The following is a 21012-nucleotide window of genomic DNA, read 5'->3' as shown; positions in this document are numbered from 1 at the left end:
CAGGTTGTAAATCTGTTTTACAAAGTTCTTGTAATATGCTAAGAGTTTTGGTCTTTCCAGTCTCATCTGCTTAAGCATGATGGTGAACAAGTTTTGTTTTGCAGTTTTTGAAGTCACATGTACCCTACATCAATGGCTGAGTTCAACATAAACTTTAGAGTGTTATTTTTATAGGACAGAAGTATATAGACTGCTATGCTAGGAGTTCTGGTCCTGCTTTTGTTAGAATGAAACAACAAAATGTATTTTGTAGGTGACAAATGAAATCACACGTCAGATGATGGAAATGCGTGGTATGTACAGTCTTGACAAGCCTGGAGACTTCATCTCTATTGTTGATGTCCAGTTCATTGCAGCAATGATTCACCCAGGTGGAGGCAGGAATGACATTCCACAGCGCCTCAAGAGGCAGTTCTCAGTCTTCAATTCCACCCTACCATCAAACAACTCCATTGACAAGATATTTGGTGAGTCCTAAAACACTTGAGAAAAGGTGATGCAATATTTCTTTCTTAGTGTAATAATTAAGATTTCATCGTTTGTCACTATCTACAACATTATCACTTAGTCTTAAGTGCTATCTGCAGTTTCTTGTGCATTCTAAATGAACAGGCAGCTTTTTGGTTATTATTTGACCAATTGTTTGACTTTACTGATGGTATCTTGCACAGACTTATATTTTCTATATTACATATATATTGCACTATACCATGGCTCTGGATGTGGTCTCTGTGCATGTAAAGCACTGAAGAATTGAAATGGCCGTTCAGCTTAGCAATTTTTGTAGCAAGACCAGATATCTTTGTCTGTTGATAGAACCAATCTTTAATATTATCTGCTTGTACCAAGTGTAGCAGTCTGTGTTATATGAGACAATTAGCTGGTTAGAGCCTTTTAGCCTAGTGGTATGTGTACTTGACTCTGAGACAAATAAACTGAGTTTGATGCTCAGCTGTGACATCTAGACTTTGTCTTCTATCCTATTGTACATGTAAAATAATGAAGTTGGTTAGAAGCTAATATTTTATCTTTCTTTAGTTCCACTAGTCAATGGCCAGAAAAAAAAAAGCTTAAAAGCTGATAATATTGTGTCACCTATTTAACTCTTTACCTTCTGCAAGTACTTGCTGCCCTGGCTACTAAGCCTGATTAGCAGCCTGCCTTCTAGCAGCAGTTTGTAGGCTGAACCCCAGAGCATCATAATAGCTGCCTGAGTGAGAATTTCTTGAGTTATTTACATGCTGTCTACATTTTCTGTATCAATTTTGTCCCATGCAAACTATGTAATTTAATGTAAAATAAAATTTTAAACACTTACCAATGTTTTGTGCCACTCGTTTCCACCAACAAGTACATATAATCCACAGGAATCAATGTTTATATTCACATATTTATAATAAAAAAATATATCTCAATATTTGTGTTTAAAATGTATACTAGATTACTTTTCTCACCACTGTTTTGCACACCAATGTGTCCACTATTTTATTGCAGATTTGGTCATTTTTTATGATACTGCCTGAAGCACGTAAAAAGAAATATATTTCCCTTGCATTTTCTTCTAAAATAAATGCTAGCTAAACTGCTGTAAAGTCGTCTACATTTACCGGTCTCACGTGTTCCGACCAGATTTGATTGTCATGCGTTTCAGATAAATCTGAAATGTCAGGTGTTGAAACAGGACTTATACTAATGTTCAATCCTTCATCTTGAATCTGGTTAAAATCAATATCATCACTTTCAAATCCTTCAAAACTTCCATCAAAATCGGCATCGGAATACATGAATGATGACATTTTGTTTTACTGTTACCATTTACCTCATTTTCAATAGAATTTCCCGCTTATATGCTGTAAAACTACTAATAGAATATGTTCATAATTTTATGCAAGGACTATTTTCATTGGCTAAATATTATAAAAGAGAACGGATGTTTGTAATTTCATCCAATACAAAGCTTTAATATGAAACGTGTATATGCGTATCTGGGGTTTCCCAACCCTTGGCCAGAAACGCATGTATGAGCCAGCCGGGATAGAGAGAGTATTATAAGCAGCTTGTATATGCATCTCTGGGGTTACAAGGCTATTTATATAGTCGCATATATGCATTAGCAGAAGGTAATGAGTTAAATATGCTTAATGGAAGGAAAAGGAAAAGAGGACCATACTCACAATTTTTAACTTACGATTAATAGATTTATAGGTTACTGCATTTGGGTGGGAAAATATGGACAAGTTTTTTTTGAATAATAATGCATGACCTTTGCAAGTACAGTATTATTCCAAGAAAATGAGTTCACATTTCCCATGGAAATGCAGTAATCTTTTTATTATATATTCAGTTTGTTATTCTACCTAAGAATTAATTATATATAAAAAATACAGCACAGGAAACAAAGAAATTGAATTTCAGCTGTATTAAAAAATAAATATACAAACGTAGACTCATCAATACGTACTTGAAATTCCAATACACTTTCAGTGTGTATCAGGTTTTGCAGGATATGTCATTTGGATTTGCAGAACTAGTAAATTACATTTTGAGGAAGTTCATTATGCATAAATATATTTATTACCATTTTTATTATGAGCTAAAGAAGACATGTTTTATGCCCTGTCACTTGCATCTCACTGTTGGAGGGAGCCCAGCTATGACCTATATCATACAGTGTGTGTCTTCTGTTGCTAGCTTAACATTGTATCAAAATAGTTACAGGGGCAAAATTGCAAAGCAGCTGTTGTGTGACTGTCCGTTTAGCCAGCAGAAATAATACTTTTCGTTGTATTGGCTCCGGGGCTCTTAGTTTCCTACCGAAACCTCCAGTTGCATTTTTTTAAAACCTGTTATTTTGACAGACTTGTAATAGGTACAACTCTGATAGATATGTGATAGCCTGTGGCCTCAATGTGCTTTTCTACGCTATATTTTTATAATCCCTAGTGAGTACTGGCCATAGTGTGAATCATTCTATTTACGAAAAGATTCAAATATTTCTCCTAAATAACTGTTTCAATGATCAAAACAGTATTTTCATTTACTGCATCTCTCACGTTTGTTGTTCACATTGCAAATATAAGTTTCATTTGTGTGCTTCTTTGAAAGTTTTGTTTCAGATTAGGTGAACTCATCCACATCATTAACTTTCATCTATACTTTCAAAGGACGAAACAGCTTGTTTAGTTCATTCACAAATTTAATCAACCAAAACCTAAGGTGTACTACTACATGAGTGTACATGGTCTGTTTAAAAAGTTGTTCCTAAATCACTATTCTATTTTTAGGCACAGTGTTGTGCACATAGTTGCAATATCAAGGCATTCTGTGTCGTAAAATACTGCACAATTCTGAAAATGTAATGTTAATGGAGACAATGATGAGCATATAATAATGGCAAATATTATTCACCATCAGTTTGAAAGCATAATATGTAGACTTGTGATGTATCCAGCTTTAACGTATTTTTAGACTTAGTGTTCAAATTAAATAATCTTTTTTCAATATCTTGCCAGGGATCATTGGCTCTGGATATTTCTGCAGTACTAGATTTGCACAGGCTGTATGTGAGCTGGTCAGTTTGTTGGTACCTGCAACCAGAACTCTCTGGCAGCAAACCAAGGTAATTTGAATAAAACTTATACACTGCTAAAAGTTGATAAATGCAACAGAATTCTTGTTCAGTATTAAAAACAAGAAAATTGATTCTGGAGAACTACAAATGTATGCAATAAAAGGTGATTTACATATTTTATTTACTTATAAATTACACTGTCAAATGGTCTAGGATGTCATCATTTTTCCCTTTTTTTTTCCTATTGTGGGTACACCTTTCCCTTGACAACTTGTACATAATGCAGCCTAAAAACAAACTAAAACATTTAAGTGAGAGCACAAGTTACAGAGTGATCCAAAAGTAATGAAGAAGGGGATGCCATCACCTTTGGACATTGAGAAAACCAGAGTGGGGTGAGGGAGGTAATGGAGCTTTTTAATGGCTCAGTACGTTTTTTTCATAATTGCATTGGTAAAGATGTCACTAAAGAAAGCTCTTTCTAATGAACTTGTTATTTTTTTAAATAATTACCTTCAGTTTTAAGATACCTTAATTCTGAACGATCATTAACAACATTACTCCAAGAAGTTTCAACAACCATCACTTGTACATGAAAACATTGTGTAATATATTATGTCTTTTCATTCTTGATTCACAATAAAACAATATTTCTCTTTTTCATAAAGCTAGGGACATTTTTTTGTGAAACAACTATCAACATCAAAGCTTGATTTGTTAAAATATTATTTCTGTTAGTTAAATATTAATGCAGTGATTTTATTGCAAGTAATAGTGAAAGTTCTTCTCATCTTTGAGGAAATCTCTGAGTGCCAATTCAGGAATTACTAGTTCATTATAAACTCTGGAGTTGTTCTTCTCCATAATGAAACAAAGCTAATTATTCACCATGCACTGATTTTGCTTGTTTGCTTTGCTGTGTTTGATCAGATTTTTGAAGGAGAAGGCTAATTTAAAGTAGTAAAATTATATTACTTACAGAATAATATTTATAACAGTTATCCATTGGTCAATTGTTTGTCCTTGCTGTCAAGGAAGTAAGAGAATGAGAAAGGCATGTGGTCAGATTTCTTTATCAAAGATTAATTTCCAAGTCGGAAATGTAAGGCCGTTTCTGTTTATTTGTTCTAGTTCACAAAATACTAATTTTTATTGTTGCATATACATCTTTTGGAGGCACACACAATCATGCATCACATGGCATGATTCACATGTGAAAATACATGTATAAGGATAATTTTTCACACGTGAAAATATAGAAATGAAGTAAAAAAATCGCCAATAAGTCACTATATTTCACTCTTAAGTGTTTAATAAGAGAGGGCACATTACATTTATGATGATTAAATTCAGAGAAAAATTAAAAGAAACAAGAGTTTCACTTGTTGAAACTTTTTTAATTGATATTTATTTATTAAAGTGTTGCAACTAGCAGGCATTACTGCTATATGCATGGATCAAAAAATTTTTTTTTACAATGTACTGAGAATGTTGCATGGAAAAATATTTGATAAAATATCAAACATTTGTATGCACAACAAAACGGTACTGAATTGTATGAGAAATAATTTAATACATGCATTGTAAGAAGTATAGAATACATGAGTGTATGCATTCATTTCTCTCTCTCCCTTTCTCTCAAACATGCCACTTTTCATTACTACCAATATTCTACAACATCAAACTCATAACTAAAATAACATCAATACTTAATTTAAATATTTAAAAATATTTGGCTCTCTCTGTGGGGGCTACTCATGGGCTAAAATCTGAATGTAAAAGACATTTCCAATTAGTGCTGGGCTGATCCCAGCATTACAATGTATTCTGGGCTGATCCCAGATCAAGTAGAATTGGTGCTAGTCTGATCCCAGCTCAATGTAAAAGACTGATGACTGATTCCCGTTTGGTACTAGGCTGATACCAGCATTACTGTGTATTCTGGGCCAATCCCAGCTGAAGTAGAATTGGTGCTAGGCTGATCCTAGCTCAGTGTAAAAGACTGATTCCCAATCAGTGCTAGGCTTATCCCAGCATTGCAGTGTATTCTGGGTTGCTCCCAGATGAAGTAGAATTGGTGCTAAACTGATCCCAGCTCAGTGTAAAAGACTGATTTCCAATCAGTGCTAGGCTGATCCCAGCATTCATGTATAGGCTGGGATGATCCCATCTTGAAATAAATCTATGCTAGGCTGATCCCAGCATTATTGTTTATTCTCGGCTGATCCCAGCTTAAGGATAATTGGTGCTAGGCTGATCCCAGCATTGCAGTGTAATCTGGGCTGATCCAAGCATCTGGGCACTGTGCTAGGCTGATCCCAGCTCAAGTAAAATCTGTGCTAGGCTGATCCCAACATTCATGTGTATTCTGGGCTGATTCCAGCTTACGTAGACTATGTGCTAGGCTCATCCCAGCATGCTGATGTATTCTGGGCTCTTCATTTCTTAACTAACTCTATGCTAGGCTGATCACAGCATAAGAGTGTATTCTTGGTTGATCCCAGATTAATGGAATAGAGCAAGGCTGATTCCAGCATGAAGAAAATATTCATATTTTATCCTATTTAAGACTGTAAAAGAAAATTTTGTATTTAATGGGCATGACCCTTATGTTATTAGTATAGCTTATCAGTATCCGATTGGGGAAAAATATCCTATCCCATGGTAGCCTCATGCACATGAACAACATAAGGGCACAATCCATGATGTATTTATTAATGGGTGGTGACTGGGGTGGTGTCAGGCCAGCACAAATCGATAAGAAAAGTTCAAAATCCATCGTCTGTACCTTTGAAAAGGCAGAGAAGTGAAACTGTACATTCATTGTCTGTACATTTGAAAAACCAGAGAAGTAACTGCTCACATGGTACTATATAATCATGCAGTGTTATGTAAGATTATCTAATTTGGTTGGCTCTTCGGATTCTGCTGTCAGTGCCAACCAATTATAGGAATAGTTCTCCTCATGCTGCCATCCCCCTCCCCCTTTATCCTCCAACAAGCCTCATGAAGACAGCAAGTAAGAAGCTAATAACATTCTCTTGCATAATTCCCTGTCTGCCTCTCAGTTTCAAGGTACATGTACAACACCACTATCAAAGTGTTAACCACTGACTAAGCCTTATAATTTGGCATAACATCATCTTACCACACCACCAATTCCTCCCCACAATGGTCATTATCAGATAAACCCCCTGTGTAACACTGGCAATATGTGCCTACAATAACTCAAGATCATCAAGTTGTGCATAAACGTCAAACTCATAACTGAAATAACATCAATACTTAATTTAACTATTTTAAAAATATTTGGCTCTCACTGTGGGGGCTACTCTTGGGCTAGAATCTGAATGTAAAAGAATGATTCCCAATCAGCGCTAGGGTGATCCCAGCATTACAGTGTATTCTGGGCTCATCCCAGTTCAAGTAGAATTGGTGTTAAAATGATTTCCAGCTAAATGTAAAAGACTGATTCCAAATTGGTGTTAGGCTGATCCCAGCATTACCATGTATTCTGGGCTGATCCCAGCTCAGGTAGACTTGGTGCTAGGCTGATCCCAGCTCAACGTAAAAGACTGATTTACAATCAGTGCTAGGCTGATCCCAGCATTACAGTGTATTCTGAGTTGATCCCAGCTCAAGTAGAATTGGTGCTAGGCTGATCCCAGCTCAAGTAAACTTTGTGCTATTCTGATCCCAGCATTCAAGTATACTCTGGGATGATCCCATCCTCAAGTAAATCTATGCTAGGTTGATCCCAGCATTATTGTTTATTCTGGGCTATCCCAGCTTAAGGATAATTGGTGCTAGGCTGATCCCAGCATTTAAATATATTCTGGGCTGATCCCAGCTTACATAGGCTAACGAATTCTGGAATGATCCCATCTTATCTAACTCTATGCTAGGCTGATCCCTGCATAAGAGTGTATTCTGGGTTGATCCCAGATTCTTAAATAGAGATAGGCTCATCCCAGCATGAGGAAAGTATTCTTACTATTTTCCTGTTTAAAACTATACTAGAAATGTATTTGATGGGCATGACAGTTACCTTATTTGTATAGCTTATGAGAATCTGATGGGAGGGAAAATGCCAAATTGAATTTGATATTAAAAAGTATCAAATGAGAGCCCTCAAGAGGATGCCAGTTTGTAATGTGAAAATCCTTTTGGAAGGACTCGTGTCCAAAGGAGGTGATACTAAATGTATGTACACAACAGTTCTTGAGCAGAAAGGAGTCAGTTAGGGTGAACTCTGATGTAGCACATATAACATGACGAAGACCATCAAATGTGAATTGAATGATGAGAAAAGTTTTGCTCATCATAGTTTATGCATGCCAGCAGGAGCTTCAAGTACGACAGAAAAATGTTCCCAACTAAATGGCTGGCCCATGGAATCCACAAATAAAGGAGCATTTGCACCATGACCTCCAGCCAAAGCACCTTGCTGCTGCTGACTCAAATACTGCTCCATACAGGACATGGGGCACAACTATGACTTTGGAAAGAATGAAATCTTGACATCAGCACAAAATGGATCCATTTTTTAAAGACTGCAAGGTCAGTAAAAACATAGATTTGTCTGTTGAAAATGTCACATCTCAAATCCTTAGGTAGTTGCCTGAAGAAATGCTTTGAAATGATCAAACTGTGAATTCACCACATGGCAGTAATCCAAAAAATGCAACCAGACACATGCACAGCAGTGACAAGTCCACATCAGGTGAACAGACTCCCTCACTTAACATAGCCGACAACTGCACCACCATCCTGTATGTAATAGGAAATCTGGGCTTACTATCTGAAATATTGTCCCTTTTTCTCTCCCATGAAGTATACACTGCAGCCTGTTTGTCCCCTGGAAAGGGATACTATGCCCAGCCTGTAAGTAATGGAATCTAATCCCTGCAAGGTACAGCTTAATTGTGGAATACTGTATCTGCAGCCTGGTGTGACAGTATATGATGAATTAAATCAAAACATCTTCTGAAAGTATGGGAAAAGAGTAAGCATGCATAACAATGCCTGACATGGCCAAACATTCACCAAACACTGGAAGCCATTTCTGTACATTGACTTAGTAATATTGGACACTGATAAACACCACAAGTCCTGCACACACTGTGTCAAAAGAGCATCAGCTTTGTAGCTGGGATGCACATAGATGGAGTTTGATCTGCTTGGGGCACCAAGTGCTGAAACTTCTTATTCTAAAATCGAGAAAGAGCATCAGCTATAAGGTTATCCCTACCAGGTATATGGCAAGCCTGAATTATGAATTGTCCTTTGGCAGCACACCATATTAATCTTGGAACAAATTTCATTACAAGAGCTATTTTGGATCGACCTTGTTAATGATTTCAGCAGTTGCAGAATTGTCACAGCTCACCAGAATTCTTTTCTCGGACCACTGATTTCCCCATTGACACCACCAGTCCTTCACACTTTGTGTCAAAATGGCACACAATATCCATTTATATTTGTATTCCATGCCTCAAACAACAGTGGAAGAATGATGTGTTATAAGATCGTCACATCTTCAATGCATATAAAGTTCTCTCCAATAAACCTATATGAAGAGCAGTGTCATAAAATGTGGACAGCTGTATCAGTCTGTGCAACCAGGAGACTGACGAGCTGTGCACACACTATCCAAAAAATGTTTGTATTTCCCTGTTACAGAACACCAGTGGAAGAATGACATGTTGTAAAATGGCCATGTCTTGCATGAACCCATATGAAGTGAAGTGCTCTCCAATGAACCCATATGAAGTGTAGTGTCCATATCCATTGTTTTCACGTGACGATACAAAACGTGTGTACTTCAATATCTGCCATTTTGAGTCCCTGGCCCTGCAAACCGGCCCATAATATTGTTCTTCCTGCAAAATTACAAAGGCACATCTCATTTTATGCATAAGAATATAATAATACCTCACATTCTGTTGTGCATGTCAACTGCACGAGACCAAATGCATGACTTTTGTAATTGTTTTCTTGAAGTCAATCATTTAAATTTCATCAATTTGTTATTCTTTCATAAACAAATAGATCAATTGATAAACAAATGGATACACAAACAAAAAGAAACATTTAATGATCTTCAATTTTCATGTGCTGAAATCAATCCTTTGGTTATCGTTCAAGTTCAGAAGCTAATTGTTAATATATAATTTCATATTTCTAAAAGCATTTCATTTTTGCTTAACGGACCCATTATTTTCGTATCAAGACCACTCTTTATTCCAAATGCCCATTTTATCCTACTTTTTGCACAGGTTCATCTGTCTGTTTGCAGTTCATACTGGTCTGCATTAGATCTGAGACCAAAAGGTCTAAAATCTGGTGAGAGCTGGAAAAATTGGCACTTTCTTGAATTTGTTGTTGAAGATTCTGATGCACTGTCTCCATGAATGGCAAGGATTCTGCCTCATATATTGCGATCATCACTGATGGGATGTAAGCTGTATTCCCTTAGAGCTGCATTATTTTCCATGATGTGGACATCTGGCTGCAATAATTCTGCATGCCCTAACGAACAGTATGTCAGTATGGTCAAATGCTTCCCTCATGCCACTATTCCTAGAGTCAGTCAAGGAGCGACACACTTTCAGATAATGTAACCATAGTATTTTGCAATGCCACCACCATCCTTGACAATTAGGTCACTGTTGAAATATTCAGATGCGTTGAAGGCACTTCCGGTTGTGCATTGGTGAAATTGTCTGTTTCAAGAACTGTTTGATCATCATTAACAGTCTGTTGATGCTACATTCCCTGAACAAAGGAAGTGATGAGATTTGGTGAATGCCTGGAATAGAAAGTTATTGTCTAAGTTTGGCAGAGACCAATTCTCTGGTAATGTCACTTTATATTTGGCCATTGCTGGCAAGAAAGAGAGTCAGCTCGACTGTTATGGTGCAAAATCAGAAAGATGAACAGAAAGTCAGTTTGCACAAATTGGAAACCTCCAGTCTCAACTCCAGCACAAATCCATAAGAAAAGTTTGATGTGAAGACTCAAATTTTCCATTGTCTACATCTTTGAAAAGCCAGAGAAAAGAAAACTGTACATTCATTGTCTGTTATTTGAAAAACCAGAGAAGTGACTGATGGACATAGAACACAATTAATTTTACTATATGTTCTCTACATTTGTTTCTCAATACCGACCTTTCCACTGTGCGACAAACATTACAAATCATTTGTTAATTTAAAATACCTTCAAAGATGACTTCACAGTGAAGTTCTTGTCAAAGGTTGACTTGCATTTTTTTGAGAGGCTGGACTGTCAACAGAGCAGCATGTAAACAGAACACAGATTTCACTTCCAGATCATCACCAAGGCCTTTTTACTCACTGTGCACTGTTGCCGAATTACACATGGAACAGCACACGCTGAGCTCATATTTTCAAGAAGGAACAATTACCTGTAAATCCCTACCAAACATGCATAAATATAACTCTTCTCTCACCACCAAAATGAGAGAGGAAAAAATGTTCTATAAATATACTAGAACTACATTTATGGGTACTGAACTGGAAGTTATAATTGTGACCCGATTCCTGACAGGCCCCATTTTTTATGCCAATTTTAGTCAAACTTTTATATTTGCATGCTACACCTGTTTCAACTTTATATGTGAAGTCTTTTTGAATTTCCTTGCAAACAAAACATGTGATAACTGTCAGAAAGTATGTAGTACTGGTGTTCCACAGGGGGCAAGTTTTGGTCCAACTGCTCTTGCGAAACCAAAACTAAATTTGCAATATTTTCCTTAATTATAAGAATTTTTCATTGCAGTAAAAAGCTAATTGTAATACAAGATAAGGCCTGTCTGCAAATGTGTTTGAAATGTTAAAATATTGATAAATTAAATTTTAATGACAATTTAAATAAACTTTTAAATTTTAAAAACTAAATTTTATTGAAAACTTACATTTTCATACAAGTTTTAAAACACAGTTTGACATATTTTAGACAGCGAAGTTGACTAACGAATGGTAGTTTGGGACTGTACAACTGATAACATTTTTCCCAGGAGTAGTCAGGCAACATAGCTCATAGTGATTTTGGCAGCAAACCGCAATATGCCTGTCCAGATGCCTATAGGTGTACACACTAAATAAACAATGACAGGTGCTATGTTCCACATTTATTGTGTCAGATACTTAGGCAGTTGTTTGCATAACTAATAGCACACTCACATTTAAAGTTCTGATGTGACCACTACCATGTTTTATAGCAAAAATGCATTCCAATTCAATGTTGATAACTATAAAAGGTGGCAATGGGAAAGGAAAATAATTTCTAGGGAGGCTTTACCTTACTAAGAAATGGTACAAAGCCATGTCTTTGAGGTTATCAGTGTGGTGATATGAACTAATCTTGGTCACTTATGGCAGTACACTGCACATGCCCTCATGAAACCTTGCTATCACCACCGGACTACTGGAGAGCTTCCAAGCTGATCCAACTCTTAACACTTTGTTCCAGATATCAGTCTAGACCTGAAAATATACAGTAAGTTTCACTTAATTCTAGAAAACATTAAGGTCTAGGTAAATGAAGTTAAAATGTGTTAGATATGGTGATTTCAAAATAACATTAAGGTTGCAAGCATTGGAAAAAATATTAAACTTGACAGAGTGACACTCAGAACTGTGAAGCAATGGCCATGTATTAACCCTTTACGTCATAGAGCATAGTTACAAAGTGCAGCGCGCTATAAACAGAACACCTGTTACCTATTCGACTCCATGCACATAGGCCTACCTGTTAATTGTTAAGCATTGTAGTGTATGTTACTTTTAACAGCAATTTTAACCATTTTACATTTTTAGTACTCATCTATTATGTGTGGAAAAATTTAAGAGTAAAGTCCAATTGTTGTAGCTGTGTAATTGTTCTTTTTATTGTTATTTATTTTCTTAATACTGGCCACCATGTATAGTCTGTCTTGTGCTGAAATAATGGTGTTAAACCCTACAACAACAACATTACACAATACCTGTATCAGCAGTTATTTGGATTTTGAAATGTTATGGATAAATTAATACTACAGATGGCAGAGTGAAGTTTCCATCAATGTTGTTTACCATGGGTATTTGCTAGCAAGTATATTGCTTCCATTCTCATGCTAGTCCAAACAGCCTGTATTTGTATTAAGGTTTGTGTTATGCTGTATAAACAATCATTGATGCAATAACAGCCCTGGCTTGTAAAGGCAGTACTCAACTTTTTTTCAAGTTGACAATACTTTTGATCGAGCCTCAGATTTACTACATGTACTTGTTCAGTGCCAGGTAGAGTTCTACATCTTCCAGTGAATGTTGGACCTTGATACATTTTAAGTTGTAAAGGCAACACATACTTTATTTTCCCACGTGACAGTCTTTTGAGTGAGCCACAAGTTTGATACTTGCTGAGTGCCAGGTAACAGAGGGTGGTTATTTGAATTCACTAACTCTTTCTGCACAATTGACAAGTATTTATTTGCAGCCTTTAATAGATTTTTAAGTCTATGATCAAAGTATTACAGTCTCTACATAAACACCATCATTTGACAGTCAAACGAGGAAATGGAGTTGGATCATATTTACGATGACTAGACAACAATGATTTACAATGACTAAACAATGATGGAGGACTTTAGAACTTTATCAGTGAGGATGAACTCTTGGACTATGTACCAGATAATATTAGATAATGACATTTATGGATATAGTGAATGAAAAAATGTGGACTTTCATTGTTTATTTTTAAGATGTATAAAATTAACATATTATGGAATACTGTAAATCAGATCATTCTGAACTATTTTTATACTGGTATGTGACCTATTATTGAATTTATGGATTTATCATATCAATGGATTTAAAATATCAAGCATTATGGATTTTATTGGATTTTATATAGGAGAAATTGTAAGTTGTCCATTTATATATGAAATGGTCCACTCAATAATACAATTATAATTTATACATTGGTTCTGTTGTTACTTTTCGTATCAGTCTATATATCAAGTTGGGCTTGTTTATATTTCCAAAGTGCAACTCTGACTGCCTGATGACAAGTCACCCTTCAGATGGATCTGACCTGCAAAACCCTACTTGTAGGAATGCAGCTTTCAAAATGTTTCATTCATATCACTGTGACAGTTTATAGTGAAGTTTAGCATGGGGGAATTATGCCGCAGACATGTAGCATGATGCTTCTCCCAGTCACAATGTCCTAACACCATGCCAACTAGTTCTTACACTAACTTCTTAATGCTGAGCACCTAGTGAGGCAGCTGTTAGAACCATTTTTATAAGTTTTGATATGACTTTGTCAGGGTTTGAACCCATGATCTTCTGCATCTGAGGCAGATGCTCTAACCACTAGGCCACCAGAGCAGTCTGAGGGTCAAAGAGAAATTGGCTTTTAGAAGCACTAAAACGTTTAGTTGGTTTGGGTCGACTTATAATCGAATCAACTTACAAGTGAGGATATTAAGTAAGTTACATAATTTCTGACAGGAGCAAATATTGCAGTACTTTCTCCTTCTGTTGTGTGTTGTTCTCTTCAAGAATGAGACAATGGCTTGATGGCTTGCTTAGCTTTCTGCTGGTTTTATTTGTTTACTTTTCTAGGTCCACAATTTTTTTTCTTGTTATCTGAAAGCTGCTCTGCAAGTTTTTCATGTTTATTCCTTATGATTCATGTTTGGTTTTTAAAGAGACACATTTCTTTGAGAATTCAAAGGCTGACTGAGTACCAGCTTTAGGAATCTAACTGACTTAGCTGAAATTTACTGACTTGTGTAGTCTTCATCTTCCTAAAGGGAGGAAGATTTATGGAGAGTTCCCCCAGAGTCATTAGGGGCATAACAACACTTGACTCCATACCAGAATTATAAATATGAGAGAGCTGTATAGGAATATCCTCTGCTACATGAAAATTGCTTAACAAAGACTGGTTTAGTGTACTATGGGTATACCGCTGATTTTCCGGCAACAAATGGTCTGGCACCTCTTTTAGTCCAGGCAAAATAACAAGAGGTCACTTAAAATTCTGACACCGCCAAATTAGTTTACTTGGCACACACTCACTTGGATTGTTTACACTGTAGTTCTTGTTGGTGATACTTGCATTTTGTGCAATTCTTAGCTTATTTTGCTTACATTTAACCCTAGATATGGCTTCTAAGAAAGATGCAAGTGTCATTGGTGGTGTCAAGCTTATACACCAGTCAATATTGATACAAGATAAAGTAGAACTGTTGAAAAAAACTGGGCTGTGGTGTTTCCTTGCAAAAGCTGTGTGACAAATATGGTATGGGGCCATCCGTTTAGAATGTACTCAGAGGAGGGTTAAACCCAAATGCATATGCTTGCATATGGGAGAGGGCTACCGATAATGTTCATTCACTTAGGAAACGGGGGTGGGTGAAACCTCAATAATAATTTGTCCAATACAGAACTTGTTCGACTGCATTTAGTCGGCGTTCTAATTTTTGCAGACACTAGACAAACCTTTTAAAGTTAAGCAGCTTATTTCTTTGCTGCAGATATTTACCATTGGTGGACTATCTTTTTTATTAAACATATTAATATTATTAATCTTTGATTGTTTCTGTGTGGATTAAATTTTGGTCATTCTATAGAATTCGAGGTGGGATGGTGGAATGTCAAGCCTACATATGCAGAAGGGGTGTGTAAAAAAGTATGCATGTGTGCAGGGAGGGTGAGGGTCAAGCTTTGCCAGATTTTTGCATATGTACTAAATGGATGGCTCCTATTGGTTCATCAAATGTTTATGATATGGAGAAGGAGAGGGAAAAAATAATGAAATTCTATTCAGACAGTGACTCCAAGAAGCAAATGTACATTAGAAAAGCTATGAAAGATGGTAAGAGTACTGAGCATGACTAAGCGATGATAGAATGGTTTCAACAGTGTTGGAGCGATGAAGTTGACTTGTCTGGGAAGATGGTAATGGACCAGGCTCAGTTGTTTCATAAAAACTTAAAGTAGGACATGAATGACTATAGCTATTAGGATCATTCTTCAATGGTTCAAGAAGCATCATGAAATTTCCATGCATAAAGCATGTGGAGAAAAACAGTCCACAGACCATGAAGACCATAAAGGAGCTGCCGAGTATGTGGACAAATTTCAGAAGCTTGTAGTTGATGAGCACCTCAGGCCTGAGCAGGTGTATAATGCAGATGAAACTACTTTATATTTGCGATGCATGGCATTGGTTGACCCAGCAAAAATGTTAATCCGGCAAGGCTTTGGAACCTAGGGTGCTGGATTATTGGTGGTTTACCTGTACTGGCATGCAAATATTCTGATTGTTTCCATTGTAACTTGTTTGGGAATAAATTGTCTTAACAACTCCAAGGAGTTAAGACCATGGAGAGGGATCTGCTCTCACAACAGAGAGAATTCCCCTTGCTCAACACTTGCCGCCACCATTAAGGTCTGTAGAGCAGCCCACTCCAAGTTCCTATGGTCTCTATTATAGTTAGACCCACATCTTTTAGAACTTATCTGGTACTTTGAGCTCTAGTTTGTTGTCACTACTCCTCCTAAACTGTTTTACATAAGTCATGAAACTTGACATGCTAAATTTGTTTTTTTGATAGAGATTGAATAATGTGGTGACAGTTACAACTTAGCACAAAGGAATGGAATGCAAAATTTCAAACCCAAACAGAATGCAAATGACTTGCATATTTGGTAAAAATACTTGTGTCAAGGTCTGTCTAATGCTGATCTGTCCAATATTCTAGCTGTTGTAACAAATATAGAAATCATTATTATTTTCTTTAAAAAAAAAAAGAGTTCATTTAAATTTAGCTAATTTGAAAGCATTCCAGCATAAATATCAGTCAGTTTTTATACTATGATGCTGATTTGCCAGCAAATAGAGATAAAAGAAAAGATGAAAGAGAAACCATGAAACAACTGTTTAATTTTTTTTTTTAAATTTACAGAAAGAATCTACTAACCCAGATTTATTTTCCTGCTAATCTTGCATTCCTCTATTCAGTGAACATATCAGATGAGCAATCTGAGGCCCACTTGGACTTCTTTTTTTCCCAGAACATGTAGACTTTGACATTTTGTATCAGCTGTGGGGCTGTTCATAATACAAGAAGTAATGTAGTTGTTGTTTTGCAAGTTTTTTAAACATTAAATATGATAAAGATGTGACCTTGTACAATTTATTGGCCTCATTTATTCTTCTTGACTTACAGATCAAAATGCTGCCTACACCTGCAAAGTTTCACTACATTTTCAACCTGAGAGACTTGTCAAGGATCTGGGAAGGAATGCTCAAAATAAAAGGAGATGAATGTAAAGATGAAAAAACATTCTTAGCATTATGGAAACACGAGTGTACAAGGGTCATTGCTGACAGGTATATTTATGACATTTATTATTAAGTGACATTCAGCGGAACACTGTTTGAAATTTTCAATCATTTTTTTTGTTCATACAATTGTGTAAAATAAAGTTTAGAGTTTGAAAAGACACATTTATGTATTTCTTTTCAAATGCAGAATATCAAACTTTCTAAAGAAAAATAAGCAAAAAGAAGCTTTTAAGATGTTTTCCTTGGATTGCCTATCAAATGACTGTCCCTTGTAACCCTTTAGCTCTGCTGTTTGAAGACCAGAAAAGCTTATGCAGTGGTCTGTCATCTGCTGTTCCTCAGTTAGCCCAAGTTATTATAGTGAATACTTTTCCTAAATTAGTACATGGAAAAAGTCTTGAAACTTGGTGCACATTATCAAGAAAGTTTACGCAATCATACTATTCTGAATTTTATCATATTCATAGATACCAAGTTTCATTGTTTTTCCAAAAATTTACCATGTAAATTGATAACACTTTTATTATATATATTTAATATAAATTGTTAGTTTTTTTGTATTTATTGTATGCTATGGGTTATGTAAAATTATATTTTGCAGCTGACCTTGTCTAAAATCATGTACATTGTGTAGCTGACCAAACTTTTTGAATTTTTTTTCAATTCTCTAAACCACTCAAACATAGCCATATGGGGCCCCGAGTGGTCTAAAGCGCTTTCCATTATGGATCACTGCCATCTCACCTCTGTCTGCGTGGGTTTGAGTCTAGGATTTGGCTAACGTGGGTATGTGAGAAAGCTTGCCAGTAGCTTCTTGTGGGTCAGTGGTTCTTCCCGGGGTTTTTCCCGGGTTCTTCCTCCACCATTAATACTGGCTGCCATGCATAGCCTATCATGTGCTGAATTATGGCTTTAAACCCCACAACAACAACAACATAGCCATGCATGCAAATCATGATGCTTTTGGCAGAATCATTACACTTTTTTCAATAAATTACCTTTTCTGCAAGTCTGCATATGGATTATGCTTTTTTGCTGGATTAAAGAATAAAATAATAATAAAGCAATAAAAAGTTGTTTTTGTCATTTTATTATCATCTCTTTAGTTCCACTCATATAAATTTGAGAATATTCTTAAAAAGGTGACTTCTGCATAAGAATATGTTATATGTATATTTAATTTTGCTTTGTATGTTTGTTTGTTTTATTTTATTTTATTATTTTTGTAACATTGTATGTTGGACTTGACCTTTTCCAAAATTTAGTTTATTTCTACTTGACCGAATTGACTTTTTTGTGTGTGTGCAAGCAACTAATACATAGCTAAATTATTCTCTATATATATATAGGTTCAAAATCAGAATTATTATTAATAGAAGTAAATATGTTTATTTGGGTCTAGGTCTAGGTTTTGGAATTTCCTTAGTGTAGTTTACATAATCTAGGTTATGGTTTTTATTTTGTAAACATCAGCTTGATTCTAGAAGGTTATTTTCCATTAGATAATAGTTTCTTTTGCAGAAAATGCTAATTGTGACCAGAGGTCACGTAGAGAACTATATAATCTTATAACTGACAGGATTTTTTAAAGTTGTGCTTTAAGATCTAGCACTTTTGTATTGTATTATATGTTGCGTCCATTATTTCATATTTCAAGTGATTATTTTCTCTGGAAATACAAAAGTACTTTGATAAAATTCATAGACGTTTACTGGAATTTATAGTAAATTCAAGCCTGGAATTATATTACTGTGATTCAACAAAGGACTGTTGACACATCAACACACTATAAGCTACCACAGACACATCATTGCCTTCTGTTTTTGGATATATTCTGGACTTGTACTATATTTTATTTAGGAGTTTATATTATTAGGACTTGTGTCTGTAATTCTTGGATTATTTTGGGGGATTTAGTTCACAAATCTGTAAGTTCTTTTTCTCATTTTCACTTTGTATTCTAGTGAAATAAATTTTTGTTGAATTTTTCAAAGCTTGTTGCCTTTCACTCTTTTCTGTTACTTATTTTAAGAGAATAGACTTGTAACAATAGCATAAGAGTACTTTCCTTATTTGCCATTTATTGAAACCATATATGACCCCATTTCCAAGAAAACAGATGAGTTTCTTCAAAAGTGAACATTACCTAAGAAATTCTTTTTATTGATAAGATAGTTAGTAAACAAGTCTGTATTTTTAAAGAAAATGATGCCAGATATTAAGTAAAATGCTTTACGGTGTGAGTTGTGGATGTTAATGATGGAAAATATTAGCAGATCTGTTAAAACTTTAAAAAATGATCGCTCAGAATGGTGACAAAACAACACTGCTTTACAAACTTTAAAAGAAGAATATGAGACTAATGTAATGCAACACTGTGAGCACCTGACCATGATCATTGCAGAATTCCAGTTCATGATCATTCAGAGAAAGTTAGACATGAAGTGAATGCTGAATATAAATAATTTTTGAGTATATTTTGTGTTTGTATTCTGGCTCTAATCCAGGTGGGTTTTGCCCTTTGTACCAAAATGTTTGACCAGGTTAGTTATAAAAATCTTATCTTTTTTCATACTTGTTGTAATTCTGGCATGTAATATATAAAATGAATTTTTTATGCTCAGGTTATGCTTTTTTCAAATTATAATAGCAATAATTACACTTATACCTCTCAGGGTTTGACATGTATACATAGCTAATATTTTCTCTATGAATATGAGTTTAATATTAGGATCATTATCAATACAAGTAAACATTTATCTTGGTCTGAGTCAAGGACATTTGTTTACCGCATTCTATATTATAAATTTAGTAACAGATTTTATCTTGTTTACATTTGGAATCTACTAGAATGAAAGTTTCCATTAGGTAATATGATTGTCTTAGAAAATGCTAACTGTCCTAGGTCAGGTAAAGGAGTTTAAATTTTTGTTTACTGGAAAAGTTATTTACTTCTGTGATAACATCTGGGAAGAAATAATTTATATTGTTGTGTTCAGATTTTGATTTGGGTGAAATTATTTATTATTCTCTGGAAATACAAAGTGCTCTATTTTAATATTTTTTTGGATTGAGAGATTTGAAATTATAACGAATTCAGGCACAGAAACAATGGATTATATTACTGTGGTTCAACAAAAGATTCTTGAAATATCTCCACTCTACAGGCCATTACAGACACATCAACACTCTCAGCATTGGATTTTATTTTGGAATACCACTAAAGTTTATTCAGAACTTTATTCATTAGGACTTGTTAGAAATTCTAGAATTATTTGGGGTTTACTTTTGCAATACCATAAGTTATTTTATTATTTATTCTCACTTTGTGTTCTAGGGAAATAAATTATTTGTTGAATTGTTAAAAAAACAAAACATGTAGGCATTCACTCTTTTCATATTACTTTGTCTAACATCAATGCAACCATCTTGAAAATCCTGTTTTCTCCACTCTTTCAGAATGAAAAGCCATATTTGCATAGGTTTTTAACTAGGAGACTTCTTGTAATATCTGTGCAAGTGGCACTATAGTGTGGCTATCTACTCCACCTGAATAAATGGCATTATCAACATGTTTTGACTGATAGAATTCTTGTGATGTCTACTTGCTTGTAAATGAAAATGGTGGAATTGGATGTTGTCTGTTCATCCACCCATCCATATATAGATCCATTTGTTGCCTATTTCACTTCTACACAATAACCATAGTTTATAAGCAGCTTGCATTTGGGGTAAAGAGTCATTTCCGGGTTAACATCAAGGTCACATGGACTGAAGGAAGGAAAACTCTTTCCACAGAAAATTAATTTGCATACCAAATAACTTTACTAGCTTTGTAAATGTCTTACATTTGGTATAATACACACACACACATTGAGTGTGGGTCAAAATGTTCAGGTCACAATGACAATAAGAAGAATAATGGTATTGATTGATATATTAGTTGAGATTTCTATTTATTTTGGAGTCAACAAGTAAGGGATACAGGAATTGAAAGAATGAAAAATAATCTGCACAAAAAATTTTTTTATACCATTTACCTTGAATAAACTTTTGTTGCATTTAGGACAAGT

The 21012-nt window shown here is 35.2% G+C and overlaps 1 protein-coding gene across 1 annotated transcript in view; it reads left to right on the top strand.

Moving 5' to 3' along the window:
• The window catches only part of LOC149776300 (dynein axonemal heavy chain 8-like), a 565538-nt gene that overhangs the window by 351169 nt on the left and 193357 nt on the right, over positions 1 to 21012 (top strand). The window contains exons 54-56 of the mRNA XM_089942774.1: positions 254 to 467; positions 3513 to 3619; positions 16821 to 16984. Of these exons, the coding sequence (XP_089798900.1) occupies positions 254 to 467; positions 3513 to 3619; positions 16821 to 16984 (485 nt within the window). The remainder of the gene's footprint in view (positions 1 to 253; positions 468 to 3512; positions 3620 to 16820; positions 16985 to 21012) is intronic.

Source organism: Sinohyriopsis cumingii, chromosome 18 (genome assembly GCF_028554795.1).
Source record: "Sinohyriopsis cumingii isolate HCF-2022 chromosome 18, ASM2855479v2, whole genome shotgun sequence".
In the NCBI taxonomy this organism is placed as follows: domain Eukaryota; kingdom Metazoa; phylum Mollusca; class Bivalvia; order Unionida; family Unionidae; genus Sinohyriopsis; species Sinohyriopsis cumingii.
This window is presented reverse-complemented; position numbering and strand designations above follow the sequence as displayed.